Source organism: Molothrus aeneus, chromosome Z (genome assembly GCF_037042795.1).
Source record: "Molothrus aeneus isolate 106 chromosome Z, BPBGC_Maene_1.0, whole genome shotgun sequence".
Classification (NCBI taxonomy): domain Eukaryota; kingdom Metazoa; phylum Chordata; class Aves; order Passeriformes; family Icteridae; genus Molothrus; species Molothrus aeneus.
Window position 1 is genome coordinate 28182876 of NC_089680.1, and position 16743 is coordinate 28199618.

The 16743-nt window shown below is 37.9% G+C and overlaps 1 protein-coding gene across 2 annotated transcripts in view; it reads left to right on the plus strand.

The window, feature by feature from the left end:
- GLIS3 (GLIS family zinc finger 3) overlaps window positions 1-16743 on the plus strand; it is a 121564-nt gene that overhangs the window by 92020 nt on the left and 12801 nt on the right. The window contains exons 5-6 of one of the 2 annotated variants that reach the window (XM_066569683.1): window positions 1036-1177; window positions 10904-11063. In XM_066569683.1, coding sequence (XP_066425780.1) covers window positions 1036-1177; window positions 10904-11063 — 302 coding nt within the window. The remainder of the gene's footprint in view (window positions 1-1035; window positions 1178-10903; window positions 11064-16743) is intronic. The other variant, XM_066569684.1, reaches the window with a different exon arrangement.

Below are 16743 nucleotides of genomic sequence, written 5' to 3' on the forward strand. Positions count from 1 at the left end.
CATGGCACCAGACAAGAGAGGAGAAGCCTCAGTGGCCTCTGTGAGATTTTCTTCTTGGAAAAGTGCAGCACATCCAAGTGCGCTAGGTCAGGGTTCTTTCCATCATGCTGCACGAACCTAGATGACGTGACAGAATATTTATGGGCATCTCAGCCATTGCAGTAGCCAACATGCTTGTAAGCACAGACCTTCATTTTCCAGGCTTTTAAATGGAAACAAAATGACTTAAAGGAACAGACAATTTTTTTTATATATAACATTAACATCAGGCAGCAGATCAGGACAGGCATAAGCCCCAGCAGCCTGCAGCAGCATCCATAATCTGTCCTAAACCTCAGGGTGCAGTTTGGCAGTACAGCCACACCATCCTTGTTAGGGTGCTGCAGCCATGACAGAGCACTCTCAGTTCTGCAGTAATGTGAAACAAATATAGTCCTAGTCTGTTTAAGAATGGTGTCTCAAGACAACTTTAGTCCATATTGAAGTGGTCCTATTTCCACTTGCCCGTATATTACCTCTCCTAAGTGGTTGCTCCCAGTCACTCATTTCCAGTGTTATGAGCACCTCTGCTCTTCTGGTCCTATGGTGAGGCAGTTCAGGGCATTAAACCAGCATGAAAATATTTGTATCCATTATAGGACCCCTCTGCTGGTACAAGCATGTCAGACATTTGATAAATCTTCAATACTCATTATCTAGGCCACTCCTCTCTTTTGCAGTCTGTGACAAAAGAGCACTGAATCCTTCTGTCCAAGATCCTACCTGTACAAGTAGTGCTTGTCCTAAGTATAGTCTTGTGTAAGCATCTGGAAGTGTTTTCTTCCTCAGATTCAAAAAGTGCCTGCTAGATTGAAAGAATGGTATTAATGATGATTTAAAAGGGAAGGTTTCTGATTGTGCTCCATTTCTTTCTCTAACCTCAACATTTCTTCATTTTAATTTTTCACTGTCTTAAGATTTTTGTGATTATTTCCTTTCTTTTGTCCATGTCCATGTTTAGTTATAATTTCTCCTTTTTTATCTCTTGTTTTTCAGTTGCGATCAAGCTCAGAGATTGGCCAGGACATCCTGAATGACTGTCTTGCAATCCAGCCCCTCCAGCCAGTCCTGTCACCACAGGATGCTGTAGATAATACCATGGGACACTCCCCAGGGTCTGCTTGTGATATTTACCCAGGTATAAAATAAGACAGATAAAAAGCTGCTGTATTATTCCTCACTTAATATTAGGGATAACTTTGTAGAGTTAGCAATAGCTGCTTTGTATTCATTCGTAGCAATCCCAGCTATGGGGGAAGAAAATAAAATATCCAAAATACATTAAGTTTGGAACTGCTCACTTATAACCTTTTCTTATTATATAATAGCAACTAAAGGCTGAGACACCAGTCATGCAAACACACATCTGCATAAGTCCCAACCACAAAAAAAAAAAAATGCATTTCTCTCTACAGGCATAACATAAACCCATATCCTTTAAATATCAAATGTACTCTGAATGAATGTAGAATAGAATAGAATGTACTCTGAAATGCATATCTATCTCAGAAGAAGGATAGAATGTGAAAAGCAATATAAAAAAAGATTTTGAACATGTTTTTATGTTTTTCGGAGGGAAGGAAAACTTATCATACTATACCCATGAAAAGACCTAATACAACATAGATGGATATTTTTGTTCTATGGGCATTTGATTATGCAACCAATTTACTTCTACCATTCCTTGTAAACATCTTGAATACATTATTTAATTTAAAATCACAATATTTTTCCTCTGCCTTATTCATGGATCACATATCAATTTTTCAATTGATCTACATTAAGAAACTGAAATGCTGCATTATGAGTATAAATATACAATTGACTGTAAATAGACAATAAACACATTAACACTATGAATGTATGATCCTATTGTATTGTTTCAGTTAAATATCTGAGATTTTCCTGCTAAAATACCTTTGTCATACATGCCTACAATGTTTTTGTTAACATTTCAAAAAAATTTGAAACTATCAGTAAGTTATGAGTGATAATAAATCTTAAAGCTCACGAGGGCAATGGGCAGGATGTTAACATTTTTAATGCAATATTTTAGTAGTTGTGAGAGCCTCTGTTTTTAACTTTCAGGCAAAATGCATTACATCTTTTGTCACTTCAACTTTTAAGTTGAATAGAGAACCAGATGTAGGAAGTGAATTAATTGGCTTCATTTATGTTATCTGCAGTGATGAAAATGACATTATATGAAGTGGCCACTTCAATAGGTGGTTTTATTTTACTGAGAGGTTTGTAAAACTAGCAATTCTATTTCATGCTTTTGTCAAGGCTGCTGTGAGTCACACAATAGTTAGTGATGATGTAGGTGTATATGACAAAATTTAGGACGTTTAAAGCTGTGATTGATTGTATTCTAGTTTATTAAGTAGTTGGTATTATTTGTATGCTGTTAACTTTTAAATGCCTTAGTCTGAGTACAGACTGAGTGTGATATTTACTATGCGAAAGAAAAGGGAAATTTCAGATTTTAAAAATGTGATTTTGGCCAGAGAAATTCTGGGAACATGTAATTGGTTATAGTTGTTTATTTTACATTGTGCATTGAGAGGAAGTTGGATAGTGAGGAATGTTGGGATTTTTTTTTAATTATTTATGGTTTTACCAAGTGTAACATGCAAAACTGAGAGATAACAAAGACTCAGCTTTTCCTTTTCTTTTCAAGTTCCTGGACAGAATGGAAGCTGGGATGGGACAGTGTGTCAGATTTCAGAAACTGAGGATATTCTCACAAGAGATGGCCACAGCAATCTGTTGGGCACGCCTCCCCAGCTTCCAGGCTACCCTTGAATGTCCAGCTCTGTTTGCTGGGTCAGTCCCAGCACAGGCTGACAGTGGCTTGAACAAGATGCTGCCCATGACAAGCTGGGTAAAGCTGCTGCCTCCAGCCAGCCCTCAGCTGGCAATTGTCTGCCATCATGGTGTTTCATAGACAGCTTCTGAGACTGAGACATTACTTTCTGTAGTCTCATTCGTGCATTGTCTTTCAATACTTGATGTTTGCAGCACTACTAACTATGAGCCTCCTTTGATATAAAAATATATTTTGGTAGTTTCTTTCCTGGCACTGCTTCCTATTGTATAGCAATTTTTATGGTAATTTAATTTTTATGGTAATTAATCAACGTACTCTTATCAGCATTAATTTCTGTGTAAGTAATAATCTGCTTTCTCTTACATGTCTTCCCAGCTATCCATCATTTGGCAAAGTTCTTGTAGTTCTAGTCACTTGTGTTGTTTCACATCAGTTAGAGGGTACTATGTCAGGCATAGAGCAGTCTGTGTCACTCCATTTTGACAACTACTTGATCCAGTTGAAATAAATTGTTTCATTAAGGACTCATCAAGGATGCTGCAGGGTGATATACTATGTGAACAAATGAGATAAATCTGACAGGCAGGAAATTATTATATTGAAATGGCAACATGAAAATTATTCATGTCCAATTGAGAGAACCATAAAATACACAAAAACCTAAATGTCTTGCCTCAGAGAAGCTACCCTTCAAAATTCACTTAAAACAATGTTTTTTTGTAAATACAGCTTTGAGACTTTGGAAAAATTAAACACATTATTTTTACTGGGTACTGTTTGAGACAGCACATTAGCTGAAATGTCTCTGTTCTACTTTTAAAGTAGAAGGAGGAATAGATTTTCATACTTCCAGTGGTGCCCAATCAAACTTTTCTTACCTGAAGGTGATTTCACTTATTATTGATGCACATTTAAAGGTTTTTTTCTTGTAGAAGAATTCTACAGAATAAGTGTTTGAAAGCAAACTGTTAGAAATAGGTAAGAAATGCCAGAAGTACATGTTTAGATGCAAGTCCATTTTCACTCACATAGTAGAACATCTGTAGTGACCACTGTATAGTTTCTCAGTACTGATAAAATACAGAATCTATAGACACAGACACATTTAAACAAAGTGCAACAATAACCTTTTTGATTACAGATCTATTACTTGGAGTTAAGTCTTCAAAAGAGTTTTTTCTTATCTTGTAGTTTTTGTAACTTCATAGAAGAAATCCAAACTGACTATTATCTTATTAATACAGTGAGGTAGCATTACAGCTTCTTTGCTTAAAACTAACACAAAATTACATTTATGGGTCTAAAGCAAACAGACTAAGGGCTAAGCATTATGATAGTATCTAGGTTTAAATTTTGAAAAATACCTAGGCATTTTGGTTTACTCGGTTCACAGGATGAAGGTGAGAGCAATACGCTCATAATAACATGGGGATGATGATTTTTCCTGCTGTGAAACAATATGAACTTACTTTGTGTAGAGCAATCTGGAACCACTAAATCCAGAAGAGTCATAAATAATGCAGCAGAAAAAAACCCCATCTTTTTACTGTGCTGTTTGGATAAAACTTGACCATTTCATATTTATGCATAAGCCAGAATGTGTAATTCATTTATGAGTAGTTACTGAATATCACACTAAGTTCTGCTCCAGAGCAAGCAAAGGATCTTTCTAAAGCTTGTCAACTGCATAATTTTCTTTGCAAGTTGGAATTTAAAAATTATATCAATTATTTGAATGCTAAGTATTTTTTAAATAATGTCTTACACTATATTGTGAAACTTTGACCTAACTACTTCTATGTGTATACTACTTTCTGTGCTTTGCTTGAGTAACACTTTTCTTTGGATTTTTTCCCTGCTGAAATTGTACTAAGCTGGGTGCTCTGTGCACATAATAAGAAAAAATCCAATCCCTCAGGAATTTGTATCTAAGGTAACAATAGGAAAGTAGGCAGGTACAATAAGCAGGTAGAGGTTAAGGACACATACAGGAATAGATTAATGAAATTATTAATTAATGAAAGAATTTTATTAAAGAAATTGTCCTAGTGAGTCCCTAAGAGGTGTCTGAAAAAAGCAACCTACTTTTCTTTTTTAAAAAAGTCTGTTCTTTTCTTTAAAAATAGTTTTTTAAGGGTGATAGGCTTGGAAAATAGTTACAGCTCATTCCTGTTAGAAAAAACAAGAATGGGAAGGAAGAACTGACATATGAATGGCCCTTGCTGTGAAAAACAGAATTGTATTTGATGTGTAGGGAATGGATGCAAAAGGAGCAGTAATGTAGGACTACCAATAATGAAGAGGATCTCTGTTTTCACCTTTTAGGCTGAATTTAAGTATTGCATACATGTCTAGAGCTCCTGCTTAATGTGATGTAGTCACAGGTAGAACCATACACACATTACAGGGGGCAGAAAGTGTTAATAATATTATCTTAATTTAAGGAGGATAGTTTGCTTCCCTTCAGATTTGCCCTTTTATTTACCAGTTTTACTTATGAGTTTATAATTTCTATTTTGAGACAACTTCATGGTTCTCCAAAAATTGATGTAATGTTTGGGTACGCATTTTTAAGACCATTTACCAATGGACTGCTACAAACATTGTGGGCAACACGGCCACTTGCACCATTTGTGGTTCCATTCATCATGATGAGACTGAACTTCAGAAACTGCAATCCACTAAAAGAGAAGAAAATGAAAGGCAGGGATGTGATCTAGAGATGCCATTTCAGGAATGGCTTAAAATACTGGTCCAGACCCTGCTTTATTCTTCAGTACTTTAATGTTTTCCAGTATCTATGATCTGCCTATAGAATACCTGAAAAGGCATAGAAAAGCCATCAGTGCAGGTGGTCCATGTGAAAGGCCAGCTTTGGAGACAGACTTATTATCTTGAAAATGCAATTTTTACTTCTACTGTACTTCTTAATGCATGATGGCTTCTTGAGTTTCATGTTCTCTGGAGACTTCAGATTTAGAGATGAGCTGAGGTTAACGGTAAAACAGAAAATAGGTTTTTAATTTGCTGGGCTTACCACTTAAAACTTAATACAGCACATATCCACATATTCCTGGCTACAAAATCCGGTGGACTTCCTAGGGGAAGAGAAAGAGGGGAATATATGCAGGTGATGCTTACAAGTGCAAAAAATATTTCATTTTCTTCTGTGCAATAGTAAATCCGTTGTTTTCAAGGACCTCATAAATATTCCTTACAGAAATAGAAGGCTATATTTAGTAATTAAAAATAAAGCAACCTTGCAAATGTAGGTATGTAACTAACTGAGCTACAACATTAAACCTTCACACTGTCTTACTTTACATGGTAAAAGCTCTCAGCCCTACTCTAAATTCATACTGTCAATAATTAGAAGAGAGATATTTTGGTGGCAGAAATTGTTTTTAAGAGTGCTGGTAGTAAGTCTAAGATGCTCTTCAATTAGAGCATTTTTTTGCAATAATGCATAATTTGCAAATTTCTGCATTTAAATATGTTCCATGAAATTACAGGTTTCTGACTCCATTGAAAAATAACTTCTTTTTGGCCTTAGATTCTGTGACACTTTCAATACTACTTTTTGGCTTTCTTTTTCTTAAAGAAACCTTATTCAGGATCATCCTTTTCTCTTGCAACCACCTAAATTTTTCCTATGCATTGTGAGGGTACATGTGAATTTAGCTTCTCATAGAGAACTGTTTACAGAAATATTCTCATGGAAAATTCTTATGTACTGATAAATGGATATGTGATGAGACTCCAGAAAAGAAAACAAGACTCCTTCCTCTTTTTGGCTGAAACTTTGTCCCTGTTGAGGTTCACAATCTGAGGTTCATAGTCGGGACTAAGTTGGGACTAAGCTACAATCATCTTGTAAAAAATGTTGTAGCTTGGACTTTTTAAGGGATACAGAGGAACAGCACTCATGATTCTTTGGCTTTTATTGAGGTTTTTTGGATTTTTTTCAAAATATCTGAATATGTTTAAAATTTCTTTATAGGTTTTAGTTTATCCTGAATTGATAAGCCTTCTCGTAGCAACCCTTTTGTTACATAATCATAGAATGATAGAATCATAGAATGGTTTGCATTGGAAGAATTCTTAAAGATCATCTAGTTCCAACCCCCTGCCATAGGCAGGGGCACCTTCCACTAGACCACGTTTCTCAATGACCCATCCAGCCTGGCCTTGAACACTTCCAGGGATGGGGCATCCACAGCTTCTCTGGGCAACTTTATCCAGTGTCTCACCACCCTCACAGTAAAGAATTTCTTTCCGACATCTAATCTAAACCTCTTCTCTATTTGTTTAAAACCCACTTAAAACTAACATTTAATTCTACATCTTTGTGTGTGGACCCATATGGTGGTACTACAATTGAGCATGCTGGTTGTCATGAACATTTCACAGAATCACAGAATCTCTAGGTTGGAAGAGACCTTCAAGATCATCGAGTTCAACCCATGCTCTAACACCTCAACTGAAACATGGCACCGAGTGCCACATCCAGTCCTTTCTTACACGCATCCAGGGATGGTGACTCCACCACCTCCCCAGGCAGGCCATTCCAGAACTTTATCACCCTTTCAGTAAAAAACTTTTCCCTAATATCCAAACTGTATTTCCCTTGGTGCAGCTTGAGACTGTGTCCTCTTGTTCTGTCAGTTGTTCCCTGGAGAAAGAGACCAACCCCACCTGACTACAGCCACCTTTCAGGGAGTTGCAGAGAGTGATAAGGGCCCCTCTGAGTCTCCTTTTCTCCAGACTAAACACCCCCAGCTCCCTCAGTTGTTCCTCACAGGGTTGGGGTTCCCAGTCCCTCTCCAGCCTCGTTGCCTCCTCTGGACCTGCTCAGGTGTCTCAAGGTCCTTCCCAAACTGAGGGCCCAGAACTGGACACAGCACTCGAGGTGTGGCCTCACCAGTGCCGAGTACAGGGGAGAATGACCTCCCTGCTCCTGCTGGCCACACTGTTCCTGACACAGGCCAGGATGCCTTTGGCCTTCTTGGCCACCAGGGCACACTGCCTGCTCATGTCCACTCAGTTGTCACCAGTACCCCCAGGTCCCTTTCCAGCCACACCGTCCCCAGCCTGTAACGCTGCAGGGGGTTATTGTGGCCAAAATGCAGGACTCAGCACTTGGATTTATTAAACTGCATCCTATTAGACTCTGCCCATCCATCCAACCATTCCAGGTCTCCCTGCAGAGCCCTCCTACCCTCCAACAGATCAACACATGACCCCAGCTTAGTGTCATCTGCAAATTTACTAATGAAAGACTCAGTACCCTCATCCATGTCATCAATAAAGGTATTGAACAGAACTGGCCCCAGCACAGATCCCTGAGGACACCTCTGCTGACTGGCCCCAGCTGGATGTGGCACCGTTCACCTCCACCCTCTGGCCCCGGCCATCCAGCCAGTTCTGAACCCAGCACAGAGTGCTCCTGTCCAAGCCGGGAGCTGCCAGCTTGTCCAGGAGTGTGCTGTGGGAGACAGTGTCAAAGGCTTGGTGAAGTCCAAACAGACAAATCCACAGCCTTTCCTGCATCCACCAGGTGGGCCACTTGGTCATAAAAAGGGACCAGGTTGGTCAAACACGACCTACCCCTCCTAAACCCATGCTTTGCTCAGATTCACACCATCTAAATCAGGTATTTAATGGACTGAAAAGACATTGGGAAGGTATTTACTGCCAACACTTTGAACAAGTAACTCACATGTAACACAGCCTGAACCAGCTAGAAAATGTGCAAGCATGGCTTACAAAATACTTGCATGGAATGCTAATGATGGTTGTGGAAGAGAACAGCTACATCAAGACGAACAACTTTTGCTACCGTGTGCTGAACACCTGGTCATAATCCAACCTTTTTACTCCTGATCCTGAAGAGGTTAATTTTAAATGCAAATATTACAGTACTGGTAAACTAAGCCATTGTATATTTTTACACAGCTTTGTTAGTTTTTGTCATGGTAAAATGCAGGTTACCCTATTTTTCCAAGGAATAATTTAAATAGTCTCTTTTTATTTAGATAATCAGGGCTTTCCTTTGCAGTGTCCTCATTCATTAAATATTCTCTGTTCTTTTGCTGTCAGAATGTGTGCTTGGTTATTTTTCAGTATTTTCTTCTGTGCTGTATGTAAGATAAAATAAGAATTTCAAAAGTTCATTCCTTTGTTTTTATCTTCTGCACTTGTCCTGATGCTGCGCTGAGAGACAGACATGGAAAACGTAACTTTTGAGGTACATGAGCAAAGTGGGAAAAAAAAAATTCCCCTATCTTACTAAGAAAATGTCCTCGACTTCTTCTTTGCAAGTTATTCTGCTGTTTTAAGTGATGTCTCATCTTCCTGTGGGACCTGCCTCCTGTGTTCCTCTTTAAGGTTTGGGATGTCTTCTGCTGTCAGATGTCTGTCATCACTTGGGTTGTTATTAGGAGGCTCTGGTCCACAGACAAGTTAACAAAGAGCAGAGCCTGGCACCAAGGCACTCCTCCACCTTTGACCACCAACTCAACTTCCCCTAATCTTTGACATTACCTCTACAGCATCTGCATTGGATGCTTTTATTCACAAAGTGGTTTCCTGTCTGTCATCTTGCACTGTGTGTCATTTCCACCAGCTGAAAAATGTCCAGGGCTGCTCCTTAATGGGGCTACAGTATAATTAGACTCCTGAGCATTTTCTTAACTCTGTCTTAGCTTGGTGAATATCCAGTGTGTCACAAAGGTGGGCTTGTAAGGATCAATAGAGTCTTTCCAAGAACATGCTGAGGCTTTGGGAGACAAGGTGAATTTTCACCTTTTTGATCTTCTGTAGCAGAATTCATACTTGTGAATGAAAAATGATGACCTGTGAAATCATTTCCTTGAAGAGTGATCTGTGGTGAGGCTTCCTCTAATGCAGTCTTTCTTCTGCTAGGATTGCAGCATCCATGGACATATTTCAGCCTGAAAGGTGTTTTATTAGTGACAGTGCCCCTGGGGAGCTGGTTTAAACTCTAGGATTTTATCATGAAACTCAAATCATTAGCATATTCAACATATTCACTAGCATAATGTAAATTTTATAGGTAGAAATTTACTCTGTAACTAGGCCTGAACAATACCTTTTTTTTTTTTTTAAAGAGACAGATATGACAGACAAACAGGAGAAGTAATTTTTTTTCTCTTAGACAGACTATCTAATTCATTCTCTGGGTTCATAAAATATTTAAGAGGATGCATTTGTCTGCCAGTCAACATCAGCATAAGCTACTTGACACAAATGTCAGTAGAAATAGTTGTGTAACAGGATTTTCAGAGATACAAAGATTTATATTTGTCTGATTTAAATTTTTTTTTTAAAGGGGCTACCAGAAAATAAGGTTTTAGGATTTGGGATGAACTAATTAGGACATTTGAACAAAGTCCTACATTGCTTTTTGTTTAGTCAGTAAGGAAACAGGCAGGAAATTTTCCTTATTAGAAAAAATCCAAGAGAAAACACATAGAAAATTATTAAGCTGGTAAAGATGGTTTAAAATTTTTGTATGTATTACTGAGGAATCTGGGCAAATGATAGTAATAATGCTCTTCAATAAATTTGTAATTTTTATAGATGAGGGGAAAACGTAGAAAGCATTTCACACTTTATGAAACTGTTCTTTCTGTTAACTAGTTCTAAAAATACAGATCTTAGGAATATTGACACATCTTCTACAATAGAAGAGTATAGAAGATTTGCAGCCTTATTCAGACAAAAAATTCCAAGACAATGAGCCTGGTTGTGATCATTCATGACTGGTTTTATGGAAATGTCATTTGGAAGCAGCAAAGAATACTTACTTATTTTCATGTGGTTCTTCTTCTTCTCTTTGTGAAAACAACACATCAGAAAACCCTTAGTTTTCTTAGTTTCTAAGAGTTGGCACTACTGCTCGACAGGAGGGGTTATATGTTGGTGTTTGGTCATTTATCAATATTATTGTTGTTTGGTCAGTTGTCAGCATTGTTTCCTGCCTGATGAGCATTATTTCTCTCTTACTTTCAGCAGCTGTGATCCCCAGCACACAGATAAATCAAAGTGGAACAGCAGCTGGGGCAGTGTCCCTGTCCCACCCCAGCAGCCATTCTTCCCCAGGACAAAACATACAGGGCAGTCCTCTGCACCCTCCCCAGGTACCTCTTCTCACAGCTGCTGACTCAGAGAGGTAAGAGCCTGTGCTTCCCAGCTTGAGCCTGAGGCTGGTCTGTCTTCAGAGCTGCCAAGGTGGGGGGAAATACAATTGTTGGTAGGCACTGGTGGCAGCCCTGGCCTAACAACTGCCCTGGGTAGGGGTTTATCAGGAGGAGAGGTGAAGTGGACCATGTTATTCCAGTCTAAGAGGGAGATTTTCCATCCATTTCAGGGACTTGCTCCAGTCCCTTCTTGATCCCAGTGGAGGGCCCAAGCAAGGAAAGTGATACCAGCTGGCACACTGAACTTCAGATGACCACAGCCATACCTACAGTATGGGGGCCCTGAGATTCATGTTTCTGTTTACTTGTGGGAGAAGAGTCATATTCTGTCAATATTCTCCTAATACTAAGCATTTCTGAAGGAAGACCTTGCCTTTATTTTTTTAATTGCCCTTTTATGAAGAACAACAGATAATGAACAAATTTTCATTTCACTAGTTTTTTGAGTTTGATTTATAGTCAGGATTTGTTTTATGACAGTTATGTATATTTTTACATATGCTGGTTAGGTATGGTAAATTATATGATTTTAGATATCAGTGACACAAAAATCAATTGCTCAGATGTGTCTTGATTTTCATCATTAGACATTCCATAAATTATTTTCAGCACTCTTTCCAATGATTTAGATAGTGTATGGTACTATAGATGTAGAAATCTACAGCTCATTAAACCAGAAGTCTATCAAATCACAAGTCTGAAGAGGCCTAAGTAAATGTTTCTTAGTGGAAAAGTCAGGAAGATAACATCATCCCACTAAATACTAAACTGTCACTATCTGCTCATGGATACTTAAACATTATTTTTAAAATTTCTTTTTCAGTGCTCTAAGTGATAAATTGCTGTATTTCACTAATGTATTTCAGAGTATTTAATTTCCTTGAGTGACAGATATGACAGTAATTTGAAGAGTACAAAATCCCCAGTGATAAACCTGAAAACAACATTCACTAGATTTCAATTACTGGTAAATGAGCATAATTTCTTTGGATGAAAGCAATATTCACTCTGCCTTGTATCAGGAAGATAGGAGAACATGTGGCATCGAGAAATTAACAACAGGTGAAAGTACATTGTTATTTCAGACTTCACATGTGAATTCAGCCAGTTCTGGAGCCACTGGAAGTTGTTGAGCTTTTTGTGCATCAGTCTGAGATGGAGCTTACTGCCTCATGATCACTGGAGCTCATCTGCTTTGTTCCTCCCTTCCTCCCCACTCCTGCCCCCATGAACCTGGTCTTTTTCCCTTGTGCTGGCTCTGGCCCTCTGTGCTCACCTCTGGGACTGTCCATGCTCTCTTGCCTGACACAGAGGCTCTTCTCTCCCAGTATAGTTTTCTCTTCAATGCATGGCCTGTCCATCCATACCCAATGATTGCCAGAGCACGAGGGGATAGGCAAGGACACATTAACAGTTGTTATAGGTATAAAGGTAATTATAAAAGACAATGATCTTATTAGCCCATTTCTGAGGTTCTTCTGCTGTAAAACCATAGCAGAGGTGCCTAGAGTGAGACTTCCTTCATTCAATTCATTGAATGCATTTCATACATGAAGATAATAGAGTACTCTACACAATAATAAAAAGCTACCATAGTATATTCCTTTTTCATTTGTTAAGTGTATACACCCTGTCTAAAAAGGCTTTAAGTGCTAATTCCCATGTGTGGAGCTGCTTGGGGTTTAAAAAAGTTCCAGTGTCTTCACTTAGGTAGTGTGACAAATGGTAATTTAAATTCAGAAAAGGAAAAAAGTATTGCAGCAGTGTTGGTTTGATTACAATACATAGGGCAGAAGTTAGGGGAAATGTTTGAAAGAAGATTTAAGGCAGAATCTGTGTATTAAATCTAACAGAGTACACTTGCCTAGGGGCCTTGCAAGTAGGCTGTCACCTCACTTCATCGGTGTGATGAGAACAGTGAAAATGTGAACAAACCTTCAGCAGAGAAAGTGACAGAGATAGTGTCTTTAAAAGGTGTGAATCATCCTGTTTATTTCAACCTCACTGTTGAGAGGACTGCAGGATTTAGGGGTGCAAGCAGAGCATTTGTTGCCCTTCATTTCTAAAGACTCTTAAGGCTGACGAGAAGAACTTAGGGCCAGAGTGTTCAGTTTAGCAGTACCATTATGCTATAATAAGTTCTGCAACAGTAATTCTTTTTGCTTATTTGAGTGTGTGGTTATATTCTCTTTATGATTTCACTGTAAAATAGTAAGTAGCTCAGAGCTAAACTCCCAGAAGCAAAAGCATCTGCATAGTTCTACCCAAGAAGCCAAGAGTTCCAACCTTCACGTTACAAAGCCCTTTGTATGTGTTATACAAAGGGGGCTGCCTCAAAGAAGGTCTGTAGTTAATAGTGTGGTTTTGAAATAAGTACATCAACTTCTTGCCAGGCGTGGGGCACTTCAGAGGATTGCCTGAAGTTTTCTTTTTAATTTTCTTTTTAGTGGGCAAACAACACCTATAAATGACAAATGCTTGTGTCGGAGATATTGGTAAGGCTAACCCTGAACTTGAGCCATAGAATCACAGAATCCTAGAATAATTTAGGCTGGAAAAGACTCTTAAGACCATCAAGTCCAACTGTTAACCCAACAGTGCCGAGGCCACCACAAAACCATGCACCCAAGTGCCACACACACATCCACATGTCTTTTAAATACCTTCAGGGATGGTGACTCCACCGCTTCCCTGGTGAGCCTGGTCCAATGTCTGCCCACCCTTTCTGTGAAGAAACTTTTCCTGTTACTCAGTCTAAACCTTCTCTGGCACAACTTGACAATGTGTCTTCTTGTCCTGTTGTTTGTTACTTGGGACTTGTTGTTTCTGAGTTCCACCTAGCTACAATCTCTTTTCAAAGCAAACCTAGCAAAGTTTGGAATTTTTCTCACACTTTTTTTTTTTTCCTCTTTGCCACATTTGCAAGAAACTTAGTTCTCTGATACAATATAGGCACAGAAAATACTGAGAGATTTTATAAAAAGTTACATAGTCTCCCTCCAGGGAGTCTATGTATTGAGGTATCTGCTCACAGCTCTCTTCCTTAAATTCCACTTTAAATTCCACATTCTCCTTTCTTCTTCTCACCAAAGAGAAGATGAGGTGCTGGTCAGAGGATTTGTTTGTTCTTTCTACCATCCCTTCTTTCATCTAGATTTTGGTTTTCTTGCCCAAAATATTTCTGTTATGCAAGAAGATTGCATTCCTTAAAAAAAAAAAAAAAAAAGACGACAACGACAACAACAAAACAACAACTAAACAAAACAAACACAAAACTACAAACAAACAAACAAACAAACAAAAACCCCCAAAACCAAAGCACCCACAAAACTTGTGGCAGAGAAATCATTGGAGAGAAACATGCATCATAGGTAGGTAAAAAATTGAGCTTTTATTATTTTGGTCAAATGAATATATTCGTAACTTTGGGAAAAACATCTTATTTGTTCAATTTTGTTCCTGGCAAAAGGTATGCTTTCCTTAAATGTGTTATTAAAACATGTTTATTTGATTGTCACTTTTAAGTAGCCAGACTAACTTACAGTGCAATATGCTGGGTTTCACAAACTGTGTTACAAGAGAATGTTTCCTTCACTGACAGCAGACTGAGGATCTGTAAAGACACAAAGACACAGCATAAAGTGTGAGTTCAAAGAATGTGAGTTCACAGAAAGAATGTAAGAGCAGAGAAGGGATACACCATCTCAGATTTTTTGGACTTTTTTAGAAATAGAATTCAGGCATTCAGGAAGGAATGATCATGGATTTTTCTTCATTTAACGTTGTCCGAAAGAGCAGCAGTGTACAGGACACTGTTCGAGGCAGCAACCTCTTACAGGGAGCTTGTTCAGTCCTCTGTCCAGCCAAACCTTCAGCTCAGCCAGATGAAAGCCTGATCACCTTACTGTGTGAACTGCATAACATTTGGATATGTTCCCAAACTGCTGAAGCCCAGCAAAAATGACTCAGCCGGTTAAAAGAGCAGCAACACAATAAATAGTTTTGACAAGTTGTAAGAAGAAAACTATGGCCTCTGAAGAAAAAAAAATCAGGGTTTTCAGCTTTAATGTTCAATTTCCACTTCAGCAACATATCTATAGCAACCATAAAGATTCATTTTGTCTGAATGGTGACAAATGCTTTCATTTACATTGCAAAGTTGAGGGGAAAAAAAAGAAGAATGAAGACAGAACTACATCCAACTTAGTTACATAGTTACTGTCTCAAATATTTAATGTTAGTAGCAATTTCTGCCATAGTGTAGCATGGATTAATGGTAGTAAATTATGTCTTTTATATGCAGGTGAAGTTTCGTTTCTTTCAATATATGAAGAAAAATATTTTTAAAAAATTTAAAAATACTTGGTTGTAGTGAAATAAATTGAGGAGTTGCAAAGCACTTGGGTTTCTAGGTGAAGAAACATCTTATATATATTTTTGCTACAGAGACATAAGAGGTTGTTTCCCCACTCAAAAAAAGATTTATTTGTACGTGGCCAACCATGATAAAATAAACTAAATTAAAGCATTATATAAATACATAATTTATACTGTATATTATGACTCTTTGATTTTCCTCTTCCCTTCCTTTTCCACACATTTCTTGGGTTGTGCATGTAGTTGTAGTGACTGTTTACTGGGCCAGCTCCAGTAAAGTATGTGGCATTTTATGTGGCATTTTAACTAATCTCATCAAAACAGATAAGCTTTGGTAACTCATTCATCTTGCTTACAACCAAATCTAGTCATTCTCCAGCAAGACACTTTTTCACAGCTAAAATTGGAAAAGAAAGATTTTCTTGTGGCTCCAGAAACATTTCTGCTTGGATTTTACATCAGGCATAGGATAGGGCAACTTTCTGCAAATCTGGCTGGTTCCTGATTGAATTGACACCTGGGCTTGACTATAGTTCTTGATTACAGTTTCCAAGTGGTATACAAACTGGACCTGAGTGTTTCAGAAACACAATTAAATTAGCTGTTCTCTCAGGAATATAATGAGATTTGTTCAGAGATAAATCTGGGCTGTGACAAGTACAAGTTTCTCTTGTTAAGCAGAAGGAAAGAAAAAGTAGAAAGCTATAGTCATGGATATGGGTAAGCCAGGTTGATTTATAAATAATTATAAAGATCATGTCTACTAAAAAGGAGTCCTGTCTGCCTGTAAAATATAATGTATTATTATTGGGAGGATGCTTTTTGGATATTAAATCAAAGGTAAATCTGTAAAACTGTGCTTTCCACTTTCAATTTTGAAAAGGATTTTTCCTATTAGTGGCTACTGGTTAAAATAATTTTTCAGAAATTAATTTTCCTAAATTAATCCTGAAAAGACAAAGGATGATATTCCATGATTTTTAAAATAATCATAATATTTAAAGACTGGTTGTGCTTGGCTCTCAATCTCTGGCAGGAGATAGCAGTCTTTCTATGTGACTCCTATGCAAAAAACTAACTCCAGTTTTTACTCAGGAGACATATAACCAGGTAGTTACAGCACTTTTTAAAAACCTCTGATATTTTTATCACAATATAACTACTGATTTCTCTTTCTAAAAAAAAATTGTATCTTAGAATTATTGTGAAATATGTGCATGCTTTCTTCTCTTCCTCCCTGGTTTGTCTTTCAGTCTACTTACAGCAGTTATCTGG